The following is a 22887-nucleotide window of genomic DNA, read 5'->3' on the forward strand; positions in this document are numbered from 1 at the left end:
ATTTTAATTAATGAACTAATTGAAAAAAAAAATTCTTTTTTTTAAATTTAAATTTTTTTTTGTAAGACGGTCGATCTAACAAGATAGTAAATTAGTTATTAGAAAATAGAAAAAAATATATAATGAAACATTAAATGAGGGTAATTTTGTTATAAGTATGTTATAGTAATTTAAATTAATTTAATTACAGAGGAAGAAATAAAAATTGAAATTAGGTGGGGGAAATAGCATTATGTCAGTTGATCGATACTTTTGAATTATGATCGGTAAAACAATGTTATATCCCATACAAAATAAAAAAATGCGAAATGGAAATTAGAAATCGATTCGGAATGTAATACTGTGCCAAGTAATCTAATAAAAATAAGATTTTGATTAGTGGTACAATATTATATTCCGTGCGAGATAAAATCTTCAAAGAGAAAAAATATATATAGACATTTGATCAATTGTTGATACATTTAATTATGGTTTGAACACCATACACCGAATATTAAATAACGAATTGAACAAAGTTTGAGTCATATACAGTTGGTACATTTAACGGGCAACGAAGTGCACGGGTTCAGCTAGTACTAAGTAGAACTGTTAACGAAAACTTACAAACGTGTTATCATATCAGCCGATATTGTTTCTGAAACCAGTTGGAAGGTTTCAGAGTTGTTTTGGGGTTTATTTTGAGCACTTTGAACATCAAAAAAGGCGGAGGAGTCTAATCTCTATTACTTTGTGAAGGTGGATTGTATATAAGACGTTGGTTATACATGATCTGTTGCTTTTCGACTTCCTAAACCGCTGTGAAAATTTTCGATTTCACTAAATTAGCATAAAAAGGATCTAATGTTTTCATCGTAGCTGCAATGCCCATTAAAAGTGCATCTATGGGATATTTTTGTGAAGTTGTAGTTTCTGACCTTGGCCTATTTTTTATTAAGTTCTTCATCAATGTTGATGATGCTGTTTCTTATTCATTTTTATTCCTTCCATCACTACGAGACCCAAACTGAACAGGCCGATGTGTGGCATAGCTGTTGTATTCACAGTGATCAGTATTGTTTATAGTATCTGCAGCTACATACGTATCAGGCATTTAAAAACATATTATCTTCTCCAGAATCACTTCCTTCAATATTTGAAATAGTTGGTCTTTCTTGGAAGTATTGATTCAAAAAATTCATTTTGTCTTCATATTTGTATTTCAGCAATTTTTTAGATGCTTGACCACTTGTAGTTTTTTGTTTGTTCAAGGTTTTTTTGTACTGGTCTCTTATGTTGCTCCACCTTGATTTACATGTATTAGCTGAGAATTAAATTAAAAATGAAATTTAAAAAATTAATATTCAATTTAATTTAAAACAGGGCTTGAAAGTAATCTTAAATATCGATAAGACTCGTTAAAAATCTTTTAAAAATTCAAAATTAATATTAAATTTCAAATAGTTGTTTATGATGCTTAAAATGTATGTTAAAATTGTGTAACGTGCCCCAGTCAATGAATAGAAGGATGAAGGTAAAAATGTAGAACTTGAGTTTAAAGTATAATATAGTTACGTTTATTTAATTTATTTAACTGTTGTTGATATATGAAAATTATTCTAAGTCCAAAAAGCTAGCGAGATGTGACTATAGTTCCTGATGACTGTTCCTAAGCTCGTCGGTTGCTCGTCTGATGAACGCTTGTCCATCAGCTCTCCTCGATGGTTCAGTCCCTGTCCCTACTTTAATCTGGATAACCATATATCTCGTGGAATTGTCACGCGCTTCGCCCACGGCAGGAAGTTGAACATATATATATGTTGTTGTACACGTGTGACGTTTTTATTCCATATCACACACGATCTATATGGACATTTTATGCGAGTTATTTATATAAGTAGTCATAAATATATTGACGCACGCTGTTCATGGTCACGCTCGATATGCGTTGTACTACTACACACGCAGCGCATACGCTATTATTATTATTAATGTTACGCGGCGCGTACTATACACGATTACGTATACACTTTGATCTACTCTTTGATCTACTGCCTAGAAAGGTGTTATATTTTAGGTAATTGGGTAAATAGTCACAGCTCGCTACAATTGATAAAAATTTAAATTAATAATTTACATCAAAGTAATAATTGTTTTATATACATACCTACTAATTGTTAAAATATAGGTTTGAACGGAGTGATGAATGTATTAATTAACCAATGTGTGTTTTAAAAAAAAAAATTTTTTTTGTATCAGTCATCATGTTTTGTAGCAACAGTGGTGTTGGAAAAGAGGGGGGGGGGGAGAGAGGGCTATTGACCCCTCAGATATAATCTAAAAGAACCAAAAGTATACTTTTGATACCCCTACTACATTAAAAATAAAGGGTATACAATCGTAAATTACGTTTAATTTATACGTTTACGTATTCAAAATTGGTCTCATTTTCATGAATGTATGAATGTGCGTACCTAATAATATTATCATTATTTTTATCGATTTATTATTTATTATTATAACATACTACATAATGAACATATTGAGTAATTTTTATTTATATATTGTTACATTTGTATATAACTTCAGGAATATAGTAAATATGTTTTATGTTTTGTTTCAATATATAAATGCATAAATATAGGTAATGTATTTATATTATTCTATAATTATATCAATATATACATATAATTCTTATATTATAGTATACTACCTATATCAACATTAAAAGAATAAACTATTAAGAAAGGTTTTCTGTTATAAATCAAAAATAAATATATAATAGTTGTTAGGTGTTTTATGTTTACCCCCCTCATGAAAAATAGTTCCTGCGCCACTGTGTGGCAATAAAAGTTTTTCAATATTAAAAATCAAGGGTGGTTTCGGGTAGGAAAGTAAATGTAGGTATACTGTAGTTTTGGAGAAGGCGGGGGGGGGGGGGTCAAAAGTGAAAAAATTTCAGTTTTCAAATGCGCCTTGAACAACAAAAACAAATTAGAGATAAACAGGAATTTTACGGAAATCCAGTTTTCGATAAAATTGAATTTTTGACTTGGCTATTACTCAAAAACTAAAAACTGTAGATTTTGTTATTTCAGCTTTCTGTGAACTATTTAAATTTGAAGTCAAAAAGTATCTAATAGGAATTTTCCAATTCTCATTAATTGAAACAACCATGAGTATTAAACATTCTTTTGCCACATCTAATGAATCACTACTCATACCATTACCAATATCTACACGTCCGTGTTGAAGGAAATTCTGCAATGATAAAAAATGTAAAAATGTAAAAATACAATGTTGTTGATGTGCACTGCGATTTAGCGGATTAATTGTCGTAGACTGCCTCTTTATTCGGGTCAATGACCGACGGTTTGACTTCTAGCTAACAACACTATCAATATATACAACGGCGCCTCTATATTACTATATGGTTTACGCACACACATGAAAGCTCGTAAAATAATGTGAATAGCGCATGCGCAGACCGCCGCCAGAGACGACTAACATCAACTGCTCAACGATATTATAGACGTTGGCCCCATGGATAATATAAGAATGGATAGGACATGCATATACTAGCTCTATATGGGGCCGTGTGCTTTTTTGGGGAAGAGAGAACGTAAAGAGAGAAAGACGATATGGGGCTTTTTAAGGTTATGTGCAAAACTATTTTGTTAAATAATAATGATAACATGATAGTCAGTTATATTTAGATATTTGTCAGTTAATATTTTGATTGTTGAACCACTTGTGCCTGGAAAATTACTCTAAACTTTGTTAGAATATAGAATAATATTGTTAAATATCACTAATTAATCAATAATGTTATTAGCATAGGCGCAATTTGGGGGGTCTAGGAGGGCTTAGTCCCCTCTAGTGTTATTTAAGCCCCCCTAAGTTTTTAAATATATTTATTCTTAAATCCACCTAATAAAAAATTATCGAATTAAAAAAAAAATTAATTTTAGGATTTTTTAGCCAACTTGATGATCAGTTTACGTATGTTGTCTCATAAGTAATAAGTTATGATTAATATCAATTTATAGAATATATGTAATCAATTGTTGTTATTAATGTTGTTTTAATGATATGAATATTATATGATACATCCTTGTTTAACAGCTTGAGTTAGATAACCTGTTATCATAGTAGTATCCCGGCCACACGGGTATGAATATTATTATCGCATATTAGCTATTTTTAGGGACATATATCAATTGCGCCAAAAATCACAGGTAAAGAAAGAAAAATTATGGGATAGGAAAAAGGTATACATCAACTGCGCCGATCGATATTCCAATGTTATAAATTGTGTACGCCAATTGCGCCTATCGATATTTGAATGTAATAAATGGTGTACGTCAATTACGCTGATCGATTCTCAAATATATATAAACGTCTATAATACTATTTCTATTATAACTACAAATCGGTTTTTACGTGTTTTAATCTAATTTATCTATATTGTATTCTATATCATAGGTAAGTTTGAATTATATTATTTTATGACCTGAAGATAAAACAAATTACAAAATGTGGACAAATACCGTGTTAGGTTAGGTATAGGTAAATCCATAGTATTGTGCAGTACAATTCCACGCGTTGTTCGTATAGTCGTTCGTTTAGTTGTCGTGGCTCGTACTTAAATTTATAATGGAAATAGTATTAAATGAACGTGGTAAAGACTAATTATTTACCAAAATTATAAAATTTCTTATAAGGAACTTACCAAAAAAGGGCATAAATGGCGGTGCGCACACAAAAGTTGCAATTCTAAGCTTTACGTAGATGAGGGTAAAACTACAATTTTATTTGAAGAAATTAAACATGAACATCATCCTCTTAATAACCTGGAACGTCAAATTATATCAAATCAGGTGAAAAGAAAAGCAATGGACGATTTAACAGAAAAGCCGTTAAAAATAATAAGTAAGGAAATATCTAATCATTTAACAAACAGACTTAAAACCGACGATATTTCAAATATAAGACAAAATGTATATAGAGCTAGACGAAAAAATACTCAAACATTGCCCACAAATTTGAGAGAAACCCAAGAAGCTTTACTTAGCATTCCAACACTTACGAATAAAGACGAAGAATTTTTATTAATAAACGATTCTGAAAACAAAATAACGGCATTTTCAACAATGGCTAATTTAAAATTTCTCTGTAGTCAAGAAAAAATATTTATGGACGGGACATTTTCTTACTGTCCCAAATATTTTTATCAATTATTCACAATCCATACAGTTAAAAACGGTCATTATATTCCATTAGTTTTTTCTTTTGCCAAATAAAGAAATTAAAATGCATGAACAAGCATTTAATAGTTTAATTGAGGTATATAAATCGAAATTGTCTGTACATTTTCAACCAAAAATTTGCATTTTAGATTTTGAGCAAAGCATACATAAGGCTGTTCTTACGGTTTGGCCGAATATTTTTTTTTTTTTTTTTTTTTTATTGTTTATAAAGTTTTCCTGACAATTGGTCATCTAAACTTAAGGCTAAAAGAATATAATATTTGACATTTTGAAAAAGGTTAACATAAAAAAAAAAAATTACAAAATCAGTAAGATTTGATAAATTAGAGTTTAACAATGTTTTATGAGCTTAGATCTAACTATATTTTTTACAACAGTAATAGGTATGTACAATTAAGATTTAATTAAGAATTAATAAATATGAGAAAATAATAATACAATAGACAATTAGCGTAGGAGGTTATGTGGACGTCCACGCTTGAGACGGCGTATTGGAGGAGGGACACTTAGGTTGTAGTATTTAGCGCTGCTAGCGGACTGTAAGTGGTTGAAGAAGTTGATTGTTTTTTTCTTTATATAATCAGTTATAGATGGTAGCTGGAAGTCCGTGTGCAGTGCAGCATTACGTATAAACCATGGGGCGTTAGATATTGTCCTGAGGACTTTGGATTGAAACATTTGTATCTTGTGTATATGGGTCTTAGCACAATTTCCCCACACAGGGACTGCATATAAAAGTAGTGGTCGTAAAATTTGTTTGTATAGCAATATAGAACATTTCCAGCTTAGCGATGATTGTCGGTTTAACAACGGATAAAGTATCTTTAGTCTCTGGTAGCCTTATTGAAGTTTAGAGGTGACGTGTGGGTTCCAAGTTAGTTTCCTGTCTAATATTACGCCGAGATATTTGATGCTAGGTGACCAGGGAATATTATTGCCATACAGTTTTAAATTGCCGGGAGTTTGAGGCGACGATTAGTGAAAAGGACTGCTGTGCTTTTTTGAGGGTTCAGTTTTATTTTCCATTTATCTCCCCATTTTTGGATGTCATTCAGGTGGTCTTGGATATTTTTTTGTCACTGTTTCAACGTCTGTAGAGCTTGAATATATTGCGCTGTCGTCGGCATAAAGTGCTATTTCCGTATTAATTAATGTAGGAAAGTCCGAAACATATAGGTTAAAAAGTAACGGAGAAATTTTTGAACCTTGAGGTACACCTGCATTTATAATTTTTATTTGTGAAGTAGTGTCGTTTATTTTGACTTTAAAACAGCGAGCAGTGAGGTAGGATTTAATTAGATTGTAAATAGCATTTGGGGTGTTTAACATTTTTAGTTTATATAAGAGTCCATCGTGCCAGACCCGATCGAAAGCTTGGGCTACATCTAAAAAGGCTGCACCTGTATGTTGTTTTTTTTCGTAACCATTGCTTATTTGTTCTGTTTGACGTAGGAGTTGTTGGGTAGTTGAGTGATTTGATTTGAATCCAAATTGGAAATGCGGAATAGCATTTATTGCATTTAAATAATTGGTGAGCCTGGAGTGTATAATTTTTTCAAATATTTTTGAAACTGATGACAGTAAACTAATAGGTCTGTAGTTACGCGGGTCAGTGTTATCTTTGCCTGGTTTTTTGATCATGATGATTGTGACCAGTTTCCATTCCTTAGGAATCCAATTTTTATTAGGGAATTGAATAATATGGCTAAATAAGTAATTGCTTTCCTAGGAATTTCTTTTAGAATAGCATTAGTAATTAGATCGTGACCGGGTGATTTTCTTTTTGGTAATTTTTTTATTATGTCTAAGATTTCGTTTGGACACGAGTAAGGTAAAATATTTTGTGGAAAAATATTGGGCTCACATAGTTTTTGTTTGACTAGAATGTCTGTACAGTTTTCAATTGCAGAGTTGTTTAAAGTGAAAATATTTTCAAGAGTGTGGGCAAATAGTTCACATTTTTCCGAGTCAGTATTTAGGTAAGTACCACTCGCTTTTAAAGGGGGGATTTCATTTGAGTTTGGTTTAATTAATCTTTTGGTCGCTGTCCATATGTTTGAGTCTGCTGGGTGTATAGCAAATAAGTATTTTTGATAGTTGTTAATTCTATGTTCTTCTAGTTGTCTTTTAACCTCTTTCGTTAAATAATTAAATTTTTTTCGATCAAGTGGTTGTCTGTACAATTGCCAGAGTCTTCTGGTTTGGTGTTTTAATTTGATTAATTTTACAATGTTGAGGGGAAGTTGATTAGGGCTATAATTTATTACCGTATTTTTTTTTTCTGAGCATTCTTCGGCCGCTTGACATATGATTTCACGTAGATGTGTTACTGCAGTGTCTGCACTGTTAGTATTTAATATATTTTTAGGGATAATTAGATTTGTTGTGATGTGTTGTTTGAATTTTTGCCAATCTGCTTTACCCGTGATAAGTTTGCGAGTAGGAGTTGAGAACGATAAGGACGCATCTAATGTAATTTTAACAGGTAAATGGTCCGAGTCGAGTTCGAAAAGTGGTTCTTGATGCAAGGAAAAACGAATTGATTTTAGTATAATTACATCTAAAATATCAGGACTTCTGCTTTGATCATATGGATAGTATGTGGGTGTGTCTGGAGCTGACTGTATCACAGGATTGCTTGCAAGGTATTTATAAAGTTCATTAGCGTTTGTGGATTTACAATTCCAAGTTGTATGCTTACAATTTAGGTCACCTACTAAGATAATTTTTTGATAGCTATTTAATATTTTTTCAAAGTCGTTTATATACATTTGAAAACTAGGTGATTGATAAGCACTAATTATTGTTGTAATTGATTGGTTTATTGTAATATATATTGCAACTGCTTCGAGAGTTTGTGTAGCAGGTAGACATGTTAGTTGATGTTTTATTTTGGATTTGATTATTATAGAAACACCACCTGAAGGTCGAACCGCTAGCCTATCTTTGCGATAGGTAGTATAACCAATGAATTTAATTTTATCGCTAGCAATTAGATGCGTTTCACTCACACATGCAATATCAACATTATGAGCCGATAAGAAAGCTGCATTTCCATTCAGCATTTATATTATTTAATAGAGCAGGTAGATTTTCGATGACTTTTTTGATAATTTGTGAGACGAGTGTGCTGATTAAGGGCATAATTGACTTAATAAGTTCGTTGGTGATATTTGAGTTATTTAATTCTTCATCTTGTTTAAGATTGTTTTTTTTATTTTTAGTTTTGTCAGCATAGGTTGGAGTATTGCTTGTGTTGAGATTTGTTTGGTTTATAACTTGGTTTTGGGGATTTTCGATAACCGTATTGGTTATGGGTTAGGTATTTTTGCTATCGTATACACAGCTCTGTTGTTTAATGTGTTTAGGAGCGTTCTTGGATAGTTGGGAGGTACTTTTTTTATTTTTTGTTTGCTTGTATATTTTACAACCTCTATAATTAGCAGGGTGTTTTTCATTACAATTAACACATATGGGTGAACTGTTTTTATCCTTAGTGCATTCGGAGTAATGGTGGTTTTCTAAGCATTTGACACATCTAGAGGGGAGGTTGCAGAAGTTTTTAGTGTGTTGGAAACGTTGGCAATTTTTGCATTGTGGTATGGACGAATCACTTTTGCGACTCTCGACCGAGATAACGCAATGAAGGAGACGATCAAGTGAAAATATGTTTTTCTCGGATTTGTCTAGTAAGACAGCAACGATTGGTATAGGAGATTTGTAACGATTTTGGAGACGAGTGACCGATGTGACGTTAAATTTTAGTTCGGTAAGGGCCGAAAAGATGGTTTCTTCGGGAATAGAAGTACGTATATTTCTGATTATTACAGATAGGTTTCTTTCCTCAGGAAGTTGATAGGTGTGGTATTTAATGTTTTTTTCAGATAAGTATTTTGTGATTGTACGGTACCTAGTCGAAAACCGTTGATAAATTCAACTTTAAGAAAATATTTTTGTTATTTATATTAAAATTGGCCGAATATAATATTACGTGGTTGCCGATTTCACCTCTTTCAATCATGGTGGAGAAAAATCCAAAATTTAGGCTTATCTTCAGAATATAAAAATCATTCAAGTGACGTTGGAAAATGGTTAAAGTGGATATTCGGCCTACCACTACTTGAACCTGAAAACGTCGGCAGTGGCTTCTTGGTTGATTTTATGAGCATTAAACCAATGGACGAACGAATACGTTTTGTGATTACCTTGTTAATACATATATTGGTGAAGATGCAACTTTCCCACCGTATATTTGGGCATCGTGTAACGTATCAGGCGAAAGAACGACAAATGCCTGTGAGTCGTTTTACTCAGCATTTGAGAAATATTTTTACTCACCACATCCAAACATTTTTGTTTTTATGAAGTTTTAAAAATTATTCAACTTCAACCATACGTAAAAATAAATAGCGTCGAGAAAGAAAATAAGAATAAAAAACAAAAACCCTAATAAGATAATATATCCAAATATTTAAACGGAAATTTAGATATGTTTGAATTTGTACAACGGATAAGCTACCACTACAAAAAATGATTATAAGGTAATTATATATAAATCTATTTTTATATCTACATTTTCTAATTTTAATTTAATTTTTTTAGATTGAGATTATGATTCAAGACACTTCATCAGAAAGATAAATTTGTATGTCATATATGTATGTAAATTATTTTTATTTAAATTTACTTTTTAATATAACTTTCTTAATACCAGTGCAATAGATGTATTCCTTTTTAATATACCTTTTTTATGCCGGCGCAATAGATGTATACTATTCAGGTAGTGTCCCAAATTTGGCTCAATTGACAATACCCCATTTTTAGAATATGGAATTTACGGAGATGTTATTATGTTATAAATATATTATGACTTCTTATCGCAATTGCGAGACATCACTCAACGTAACTTACGTAACTCTGCGTCTCTGTATAACAATATGTTTAGCATTTTTAATTTTAAAAAAACACCTGCTAGTAATATCGATTTATCAAATTCTAAACCATCTGAGATTTCCTCAAAAAAAAATGTTCAAATTAACGAAGATAATGATCCGGCCATTGAGTGTCATGTTCAAAATGAGCAAAATTGTTCGTCAGAAAATACTTTGGAAACTACTGACCTCGGTGACATCAATTCTGGCCCAACAAGACTAAAATTACAGGTATGATTTTTGTTCAATCGATTTAGTTTTATATTATTTATTTATTCCATTAAATACCTACTTAAAACAGTGTGATAATTAGAACTTGTTGGCTGTAAACACATTGTGCAATACAATATTGTAAACTTTAAAATTGTATATAGTCTAGCCTATATAATACAGTTTATGTTATCTGTTTAATACAGGTGTATCCTAAAACTCGTTTCGGCAAACAAAAAAGATCTTTTCCATCTTCATTGTACAGTTCTTTTCAATGGCTTGAATATAGTTTGAAAAATGATGCAATATTTTTGTTATCCCTGTAGAGTTTTTGGAACTGGACATTTAGAAGACAACTTTGTATCTACTGGATTTAGAAACTGGAAAAAGGTACCTACGTTTAATTTTTATCATCAACTGTTCTTATGAATATGTTTATTTTAAATAATATTTGTTATGTTTTGTACTTATATATCATTTTTTTTTAATATGTTTAAACCAACTATTTTCTTCATAAACTTAAGTTTATAGCTTAGTGGCTGAACTGGATTAAATTCTAAATCCAAATTGGAATTGCATGACAAAACTATTTGACATTTGACTAATTCAACAAAATGGGTTTCTTATACAGAAAGTTTAACATCAGGATCTGTGCATACAATTATGGCTAGTACGAATCGACAACAATTAATGAAAAACAGAGCTTACATAAAGCATTTAATAGATATAGTTTAGTATTTAGGGCGTCAGGGTCTAGCATTTCGAGGACATGATGAGGAAAAAACTTCAGTAAATCAAGGTAGTTTGTTCATAGCATAAAATATATTCTTTAAACATAACATTGATAATTGATATATAAAACTTAAACATATTTTTTAGGGAATTTTAAAGAAGCTTGAGTATTATTATCAAAATGCAATGAAGATTTTGCTTCTATGTTTACTGAAAAAACTAACTACATTAGTTGGTCAATACAAAATGACTTATTAAATATAAGCGCTCAAATGATAACAGATACTATCATTAAAGAAATTGATGAATGTGGTTTTTTTAGTGTCATGTGTGATGAAGCAAGGTATTAACTAATATTAAGTTGAATATGTAACTGCTTACTAAAAGTGTAATAGGTATGTAGTATTGTAATTTAGTAATATTGTTTTATTAGATGTTACAGGGAAGAACAAATGACAATTGGTGTACGTTATACTAAAGATCTAATAGTATATGAAAGATTTTTAAGGTTTATAAACGTATCTCAAAAACAGGATGCTAATGCTTTGTCAACTGCCATTATATATTTCTTCAAAACAAATAAAATAAATGTACCAGTTGTTGCTCAGGCATATATATGATGGTGCTAGTGTAATGGCTGGAAAATGTACTTATATTAACTTATTAACCTATTAACTTACCAGATTGATTAAGAACTTGGCCAATCTCTTTCCATCTTAGGTCTTTCCAATTTGCATCACTGTATTTGGGATGGTTCAAGTCATATAAGCCTTGATGTTCTCGCACTAATTCAATCAACTTTTCAGAATCCATTTTTTATTGCACAAAAAAAAAATATTATTGTCGATGGTACCGACGACTTTTCAACAGTGGTGAAATAATGAATGCCCGGAGACCACACATCTCCGGTCCGTTTCATCGTTCACACTGGTCCGGACATGTTAGGGCCGGGCTGAACACGTCCGGGAACCCGGAAAGAGAATCGTCTCCAACGATAATTTTCGGGCCCGGATCTGGCACGGACCCGTTCCGGATAAGTGAGAACGGTCGTATTTAAAACTCAATAGATAATCATTTTCTTGCACCCGGGCTGATTCCGGCACGGACCCGGCCCAGAGCAGTGGGAATGGACCTTCAGAATATTTTAATTTATAATTTCACAGTAATTATATTAATAAATATAATATAGTTAAATATTTTATACGTGTAGCGGCCCACCGGGAAATTTACAGGTATCCCGGTCATCCAGTCCGCGTTAAGGTCTATAATTGTATTCTTAAGAAGACGCTACACCCACATGTGTTGTCTCTTTCTTACAAATGTACAACATTGCAAAATCTGTTTTGCACGGGAAAGAACCGAAAAGGCTACAATCATAACTAAGAAACGAGATTTGCAATTCGTTGCAATTTGCGTTGTTTTTATTTTTTTGGTATCATTTATATAAAAAAAGTTTTTCAAGTTTGAATCACACAAATAGCCTTCTCGGTTTTTGCTATGTTGTACATTTGTAAGACGGAGACAACGCATGCGGGTATAGCGTCCTCTTAATAAAATATTGTTTGGAATATAAATAATTAATAATAATAATGGTAATAAACAGTTTCCCTAGTTATCTCATTCATCCATCAAAAAAATACACACAAATAGTTATATAATAAAGTTTGTGAATTTATACCAATTTAGCTATAATTATTTAATTGTATTTTAATATAATATGGAGGAATCAGAAGAAAACATAACTTTAAAATCGATAAGCGGAGAAGCATTGTACGAGCATATAGAAAACACTGATGAAAGTGCACGGGTATCGAGTAAATGTATATACGCAAGGTAAATCTGCCAATATCTATAAACCGAGCTAGTATTTAAATAAATTTGAATAAACGTTAAAATTGAATATTAAACATTATTATAATAATATTATAAAATTATCATTACAAAATGCTACCTGGGTAGGGATACAAAAAACAGTGGCGTATATAGAAATACTTTTTGGAGTGGCCTATAGTAGATAGAAACTAGCAAGTGATCTATTACTTAGAGGCTACTATATATTTCTATAAAGAAATTAAGTTTATAAATTCTTAAGTTCAATAAAAAAAAAAAAGATTTATAAAATAAAACAAATATGTAAAAATAATTATTCTATTTATTTAATAAAATTATTTACAATGTCATCGATTCACAACGGTATATTTCTATGAACTGTCATTGGCTAATCCAGTTAATCGAACATTTCCCCATTGGTTTCTTATATATGTTTTTAGTCTTCCAAGAGTTGAAAAACTTCTCTCTACACTTGCAGTAGTAATTGGTATTGTACATAACATTTTCAGCAGAATATAAATATTAGAGAACAGATCAAATTGACATACTTTCAAGGCCGTTAGAGCATTTTTCGGAATCTTTTCTATGGTTGTATCAACCATTTTCCACTTTTCAACCCATACATACTATCCACTCACCTTGCATCATAGCTTCACCATTTTCAAAATTAGTGAGGTAGAAGTGTATAGCATCAACAATCGTATTTTGATTTAATTGCATTTATTGGTATAATATTTTGTAAGCTCACAAGAGTCTTTTTGTGTTTAGAAAATCTGTTGATTAATGATGAGTTTAATTCATCGAAATATGGTATGAATAAACTATATTATAATATACATCTGGAGAGTTAGTTGAATAATTATGACGATGTCTTTTGATACCAACTATCCTAGGTATTGGTTTAACATTAAGTTTAGAACTAATAGCTTGAGCACTTAAATACAAGTGTTTAAATTCAATTTCAACGTTTGATCTAGTATTATTTATGACTGATTGTACAAGTTCTATGTGCCCAATAGTAGAAATTAAATCAATATCAGGTTTTTATTGGCTAACTGATATTTGATGAGTCATTTTGCTAACAGTTACTAATGTTATTAACCTTTAATAACGCACGTGGTTTTTAGAAACGTAACTACGCACGTGGGGTAATTTTATACCCCATATGTAAATCAATTGAAAATGTACACAATTTACAAAAATAATTTACTTAAAAAAAATACATTACATGTGAACTTTTATATATTTTATTTCAATTAATATAATATACATATTGTATAAATATAATATAATTTATATTAAAAAATGAAGCTGAAAATACCATTAACTAGATCCTCTATGTTAATTTTAAAATAACAAAAACTAAAGTTATTAAATTAAATTGGTTATTTTATTACATATCTATAAAAAAAATTCGGACATGTTTCTATTTTATGATCACGACAAATTAATCTCGCACAGTTCGTACAAACTTTGTTGGTTTTCCTATCTTTGGTCCTTTCACAAAATGCACATCTCCCTGGTGCTCAAACTCGCTGACTGGTACCAGCAGCTTCATTAGTTTTCGTAGCGTATTGTTTTAGTTTGAACTTAATGGTCTTGGGCAATACATCTATTGTCAAGCGATATTTTAACTGTTTTTCCATTAATTGTCGAAATAGTTTTCAAGAAATTTAGGCGTGACATTTTAATTTTTGTATTTTCTTGAAAGATTATTTGTGAATAAGTCTAGTAATATTCAGTATTGAATAAAATTAAGTTAGTGGCCATCGACAACTTTTTCGGGCAACTGTATAGTTTTCGGTTTTTTTGTCCATGGTGTCTATAGCACCTTTGGTGCAGTTATAAAAAGTGATTATTTCTGGTTTTTTATTTCTTTTTTACTTTTATCAATCGTTGAGCTGTGATGCATAGTAGACAATAGCAAAACAATTTTATTTTTTTTAGGGGTATATGATACGATTGTAACTTTATCTTCACTAAAACAAAAATAAGACGTGTAAATAGGACGACTTTTTGTATATAAATGAATTAAATAAATCAATTGGAAGCTGTCGTTTGTTTTTTCGAATTGTTCCGACTAGAGTAAGTTTGTAATTATTGAAAAGGTCAATTGCAAGTGGTACACTATAGTGAACCAATTATTAGTTGTAATATTGCGTCCAGTATTTATAAATGGTTGTACTAACTGTTTCACTACACTTGATGCTGAGTTATCAAGTTTGAACGGGCCATCTGGCTGAACTCCAGCGTATATCTCCAAGTTAACTTGTATAGAAATGTATGACATCACATACAGCAAAAATGTTAATACCATATTTTGCTGGTTTATTGGGAATATACATTTTAAAACTACAACGGCCTCGATAAGCTTGTAGTTTTTCGTTGATTGTTATATTTTTTTTTTTGTTTTATCTTAAGCCCGGCATCTATGGCCATTAGCTGTATTGGTTTTGTACGTTTAATGTCGGTAGGGGGGAACACGTGTGTGTTGGGTTTGGTAGAGATTTTGATTGGGCACCCGTTGGTATCTGCCATGCCCGGGTGGGGGATGGTGGCACTTGTTCTCCGGACACCGTGACTTGCCTGAAGAAAAATGCCGTCCGTGACCAAGGAATCGAGCCGGCGCCGGCTGCGCCGCAACCGACGCCTTACACCGCTCGGTCACTCCGTCCCCCGATTGTTATATATTCCGAAACTGAATATGCGTTCTTACAATTATCAACAAAATGTTCAAATACCCACCTTATGTATGTTATTTTATCCACCTTAGTTCTTTCATCTCTACCACGAATATCATCAAAACGAATACATCTCAGTAAAAATTGAAAACGCTTTTCGGACATCACACATGGTAACAATTCAGCAACAGATTTGTTCACTGAATTTAATAATAATGTTGTAGTTAAAAATGTATCAAATGTTCAACTTGTATAGCTAAAGATTGAAAATTTAATACAAGGTTCCACGTAAATAGGTTATATATAAATTACTTTATTCACAATGATATCATCAAATATACTTGGTAATATCATAGGCTGCCTGACCGTTTTTGCTCAGAATCGTTTTTCTCATACGATCATATTATATCATTGAATTTAAATTTAACACCATCCATTATAGTGACCCACTTGTAGCCTACTGTACAGCAGTACGACATCCACTTACTCACTTTTTTTTGGTTCTTTGATCTCTTAATAACTTTTCTTTTACTTGAGTAGTACTTTTGACTTTAGAATTGTCTATACTGGGAATTAATGATTTCACTTTTCTTTTAAAAAATATCTCAGCTGGAGTTGGAATAAGTTCACTGATTGGGGTGTTTCTATACTCCATCAAACATTTATTACTATCAAGACCATATTCTAAAGCTTTACTTAACATTTTGTTGACTGTTTGTATAGCTCTTTCAACCATTCCATTAGATTAGGCATATATTGGAAAATAAATTACCAATTCCATGTCTAAATCCTCAGCAAACTGTTTAAACCGTTCTGGTGTAAGTTGTCTGCCACCATCCGATTTCAAAACACTTTGAATTCCAAATCTGGCAAATATGGGGACCAATTCTGATATGATACGATTAGAATCAATTTTTTTTAACAATTTTATCTCCACATATTTTGAAAAATATAGTATTGCTAATAGAAAATGTCTATAATTAATATGAAATATATATATACCTAACCTACAATTTGCCAACTATCATCTGGAGTATCACTTTCTATAGTTATTTTCCTGCCATAAGTAAACTGATGGAACTGCTCACAACCCCAAACTATTGCATACGTCTCTTTCTCAATTTGAGCCCATCTTGACTGTATGTCTATTAATGCTTTAGATCCATAAGCAACTGGTAAGTTATCCTGAAGCAGAACCGCACCTACTCCATACTGTGAAGCATCAACAGATAACATTATTTCTTTTTTTGGATTGTAATATTGTAAAACCGGAACCTTACATAAATCTTCCTTTCATCTATTCCAAACATTTTCCTCGTTTGAGCTCCACTGAAAATTAGAATTTTGTTTTAAAAAATCTCTCAGTGGTTTTATTTTGTATGATGCATGAGGTATAAATTTTGATGTATAACATTCCTAAAACTCTTTCGTTATCTTTTTTACATTTTGGTTGCACCATTTCTTAAATTGCTTTTACTTTACCATGGTCAGGCCTAACACCAGTGCTTGAAAATGCATGACCAATAAAAACTAATTTACTGACTGCCCATCCACACTTGTCTTTATTTAATTAACCATTATTTTTTTCCAATCGATGTAGATCATTTATTAATCTAGACTTGTGCTCTTCCTCGTTTTTTCCAGAAAACTATTATAATATCATCCATATAAACCTGCACTTCTTCGAGACTTTCTATTAACTGGGAAAAATGTTTGTGGAATATCTCTGGTGCTACCTTTAGTCCAAAAGGAAGTTTGGTAAAACAATATCTTCCTAACGGTGTATTAAAAGTTGTTAGCTTAGAGCTTTCCTCACTCAATGAAATTTGATAAAAAATTTCTTCCGCTGTAGTCAAAGGAAAATGTTTTCTTTTTAAATTTTTATTTAAGTGCTGTGGATCTAAGCAAAGTTTCTACTTATTATTAGGTTTTTTTTATTACCATTATAGAATCAACCCAATATTTAGGGATATTAACTTTTTTTTATTATGCTCATATTTTATAATTTATTTAATTCATTTTTTATTGATCTAATAAGGAAATAGCAAATTTTCTTGGTGCATACGTTAGTGGTTTAGCATGACTTTTTAGTTCTAAATTGTGCGTACGGCGATGTTATTAATAAAAATATTATTATCACCTCAGCACGTGACTTGCTTCACTGGACTGACCTATGTTAATAATCTACAGCTTAAAATATTCTCACCTATATTATAATATTACATACATATTAAATATTATTATATTGACGATTATCTACAATATACGACAGTACCAACTATGTATATTGTATATTATGGTATATCAAATTTTCTACTAGAATCCACTCTCAATGTTGAAAATTGAAGCATTTCTGCTCCAAAATGCGATGACTCACAAACATTTAAACAGGTATTTAAAAAAAACAATCATAGCTGCAAAATCAAAATATTTATCGATTCGCTCTGAATATAAAAAGTTTTTTCTTTAACTGTAGTATAAAAATCGTTTTTAAATAAATTAAGTTCGATGTTAAATTCATGCTAAGTGTTGCCAGTGGGCGGCTTCTTAATCAAATTTTCACGTCCAGTTTTTCTCTTAGCATATAAGCTTATTGTACATAAATTGTATAGATTGTTTATTTTTAATAAAAACAAAAAAAAAAATTCGATGTTTGAATTTTGTGTATTATATGTTTAACTTACATTTTATATTCAGTAACTAATTTACAACTGTTTGAACATTTTCAGTAATGTGATAAGATAATTACAATTTTTTGTGATCCTCGAAACTTATATTATATTATTTAAGCTCCATGTATAAACAAAGTCTAGATCTTCAATACAGAAAATCGGTTTTAAAATAAAAATCCTAATCAAATAAAAGCTTATTTTTTATTACGTCCTCGCTGTTTTTGGTTCAAGAAAATAAACTTTTTCAGATGGCTGAAACCTGACACTGTCGATGAAATGAAGTTTGTATCCAAAGATGTTTTATTGATACGAGCCGGAAAGACGTTAATATTTTATGATGTTGGTACGCAAAAAGAAGATATCTTAATAGTTGGCAGTAAATCGTCCCCTAATGGTGATGGTGAATATGATTTACCTTTAGAAAGCATTGGATGTGTTGATTGCTGTGATATAGATTTATTGGCCTTGGCTGAACAGCCACCAATACCCAAGGTGGTCATATGTTTATACCCTGAACTAAAAGTGTTAGCAACTCTTAATGGTATGTACGGAAAATATATTATACCTATTATGTTTGATAAAATAATTTTACATCTACAATGTGAGTGTAATATGAATGTTAAGATGAAATAAAATTGATGTAATTACCCGTTAATGAATATTTTATACACCCAATATTATTATTTAAATGTACAGTGTAATTTATTATTAGTGAAAGTGTTGGCCTATTTTAAGCTTTAAATGTTTTCATTCATCATTAAAATAATAATCGAACACCGTCCATTATATTAATTATTATGATAAGTGATTAAAAAAAACCTTACATTTTATGCATTTCAGATAACAGCTGTTCTGCAGCTTATAAGTCCATACTATTTCTAAGGTTGGAATATTTAATCGGCTTGCGAGATTACCCGGCATTCGATTTGATAGTGTGGGCATGGAGGATTGGAGAAAAACTTTTGGCCATTGACACCGGATTCATTCAGCCGAATCAGTATCTAAAGTAAAAGCGGCTTGATGTACCAAATTTCATAAGAATAATAATTAATAATTTTTGTCACGCCTGCACCGAAAATTTAGTTTTCGATGACGGTTGAAGCGTTGAAAAGTGACGTTTTTCCATCCAGTGGGCGGTAAAGTGGGAATCCCAAAAAGTACAGGGTGGTAAATTGGAAATCCCAATAAGTACCGGGCGATAAAGTGAAATTCCCCAAAAGTACCGGGCGGTAAAATGAAAATCCCCAAGAGTACTGAGCTCAGATATCACGCGTATCCTTTGAACAAACCGATACTAAAATCTATACTACGGTCTTCATAAAACATCAACTTTTGGTTACATCTTATATTAATATTATAACCTTGCATGACGCGGAAACATTTTTCTTTCATAAAATTGTTTTCGTATATTGTATAATAATTTGGTTGTTGCATAGATCCCCGCATAATGCATTACCTTTGCATTGATTTTTTTATTTTTATTCTTTTTTTTTTTTAATATAATAATTATTATTTATACAGAAATCTATATTACGGTCCTTACAAAACATTAACTTTTGGTTACATCTTATATCCATATTATAACCTCCACGCTTAAAATAAATAAAATAAAATCGTTTCTTTCATGAAATATTGTTTTCGTAGAATAGTCTGGTTGTTGCATAGATCCTAGCCTGAATTACTTTTGCTTTGATGGCGCGTTCAATGAACGCAGAGGCGTGACAAAAAATAGTATGTGTGGCTCGTGCGGGAAGGCAATTTAAGTCTTGGGCGAAATGCGGCCCTCGCCTGTACACTTTCCGCCCTTGTCACCCAATATACTATCCCTACACTGCATGACATTTTTTTTTTGCTAATAAAATTACATGTTATATAATTCCATTCAATAGAATATTTATATGGTATTTTATATGGCAAATAAGATTTATTTTGTATTGTATTTTATTATTTCTAAACCTGTAGTTTTAAAAAAAATAAATATTTTATATAAATCATTTTACATTTACTATTTTATTTTACCATTGAAAACGATGTTATTCCTAATACATTTTGTGTAATAAATGGAATGTTTTACCAGCCGACAAAATTACGGTCGTTTACAGCTGAGCTTTACTTGTTACAATGTCAATTGGATAAGAGTTTCTTATCTAGTTTCTTAATCGTTGAAAAATATTGTTTCAAACAACATTCACTGAGACAATCATAATATTGAAATAAAATTGGCCGCTACATTAATAATATACCTATATTTATATACCTAATAACTATTTCGTATGAACTATATTAGTTTGTTAATTTCGAAGTATACCTACTACACTAACTACCTATATGCCTATATAGTATATAATTATAGAACATTCATAGGTACTGATACTACTGTTTTATAGTATATTAAATGAACAATATTAAATGTAAATATAATGTAATATTATATGTAAATTCCATATTTCTATCTTTGGAAATCGTTAACGATTGTTGTACGACAAGGGCGGATCCAGCATGTACCTGTTTACGGCCGGGGCACTTTATAGGAGAAATTATATAACATAGACCCTAGCCCCCCCCCCCCCCCAAAAAAAATAGTAATACGATAAAAATTGATATTTTTTACGATAAACATTTATTTTTATTATCTACTAGCTGATCCCGAGCACTTCGTTGCCCGTTAAATGTATCAACTCTATATGACTCAAACTTTGTTCAATTCGTTATTTAATATTCGAAGTATGTTATTCAAAATTTATCTTAACTTTTCCGTTGCCTGGAATAAAAATTCTGATTCACTGCAGTACATTATCAGGAAGGCAATCTTCCTGCGGTAGATTGCGGACCCCTTGCTGTTTGTGCGTAAGTGTATGATTATAGTGTATAACTCTAAAGTATTAAAGTTATACCAAGTTTGTCGTTTTTACTTAATTCCACAGTGGATTAGTATAATCAATTTATACAAAATCCTATTCTAACCTAACCGTACTAAAACCCGATGAATAAAAAAAATCAAATTTAACCCTTTGTAAATTAACCTATCTTCTTCCCAGAGGTTCAATCTACCCACAAACATTAATTTATATATATATCTAACTATATAAATACACAGACTATAACTATACAGTCTAAACTCCGGAACTACTTATCAGGTCTTCTTATATATATTATAAATGTCTTGATTTTTTTTTAAACAAAAGAGTATTTCATGGTGATGGTTTATATGAAAGAAAATTTTAGGAAAATCCACCTGTAATATATTCGGGCATAATCGTGTTTTGGTTAATCGGGCATATTAGTTGATTTGTATTATTGTCTTTTGTCAATATACATATAACATCTGATAAGTAGTTCCAGAGTTTAGTCTGTGTATTTATATAGTTAGTTGGTAGATTAGACCTCTGGGAAGAAGATAGGTTAATATTTACAAAGGGTTAAACTTGTTTTTTATTTCATTCATCGGATTTTAGTACGGTTAGATTAGGATAGAATTTTATATAAATTGATTATATTAAGTAAAAACGACAAACTTGGTATAACTTTGATACTTTAGAGTTAAATTATACGTACAAAGAGCAAGGGGTCCGCGATCTACCGCAGGTAAATCGCCTACCTGATAATGTACTGCTGCGTATCAGAATTTTTATTCCGGGAAACGGAAAAGTTAAGATACATTTTGAATACTATACACCGAATATTAAATAACGAATTGAACAAGTTTGAGTCATATAGAGTTGATACATTTAACGGGCAACGATTTCGAAAATTCTTTCACCAATTGAAAGCCACATTCTTTGTGAGTGTCATAGACTAATTTAAAAAGGGAATTGATCACCCCTTGGGTGGGTTCTTAAACAGGAATTTTGAGATTTACGATAGAAATTGTTGTTTATTAATGGTTGTTATGGGTTATAGGAGTTGAGAATAATACTGATTTATTATTATTATTTATTATTACGTAACAGGCCATTATTTATAATAATTGATAACTCCTTTGTTTATTAAGTTAGAGAATCGATCAAATGCCATAAACCTTCTCCGCAATGAGCTCTTCAATTTAAAAAAAAATCATAATGATCGGTTCAGTAGTTTCCGAAAACATAGGCCTCAAAGGTTTTCATTTTCACATTTATATATAAAGATTACCTATTTAATTCTTCTAAATATAATTTATTTATAAATGAAACTTAATTTTTAAACTTAACTTAATGCTTTTATTACTTTTATAAAATTAAATCTAATTTTCTATTTTTTCTTTTGATAGTCTGTCAATCACAGTATCTACGTCAATATATTCTTTTTTGTGTGCATGAATAACGGTCAAATCTGATATCGTGTCTTCTGACATCTTACAACGCAACCTTGTCTTAATTTTTTTATGTGACGAAAAACTCCTTTCTGCCGAAGCAACACTTACTGGTAGAGTAGTCAAAACTGTGAGAAGCATTATAACTATAGTCTATTCCACGAGAGAATAATCAGTCCACCGACCGATTATCGTGAGGGCCGCGCATCCTCCATCAACTTCCCCGTGTTAACGTGATTACGTGGTTCTTGAAGTACCAATTGAATCATTCATGATGTGCGAAATGTGATAATT

At 31.1% G+C, this 22887-nt stretch overlaps 1 protein-coding gene across 1 annotated transcript; it reads left to right on the forward strand.

Moving 5' to 3' along the window:
* Positions 1–12836: 12836 nt before the first annotated feature.
* LOC132942796 (uncharacterized) lies at positions 12837–19312 on the forward strand. Its single transcript, XM_061011445.1, has 3 exons — positions 12837–12952; positions 18551–18843; positions 19143–19312. The coding sequence occupies exons 1-3, from the start codon at positions 12837–12839 to the stop codon at positions 19310–19312; spliced, it is 579 nt and encodes a 192-aa protein (XP_060867428.1).
* Positions 19313–22887: the final 3575 nt, after the last annotated feature.

This window comes from Metopolophium dirhodum, chromosome 1, assembly GCF_019925205.1.
Source record: "Metopolophium dirhodum isolate CAU chromosome 1, ASM1992520v1, whole genome shotgun sequence".
Taxonomy (NCBI): domain Eukaryota; kingdom Metazoa; phylum Arthropoda; class Insecta; order Hemiptera; family Aphididae; genus Metopolophium; species Metopolophium dirhodum.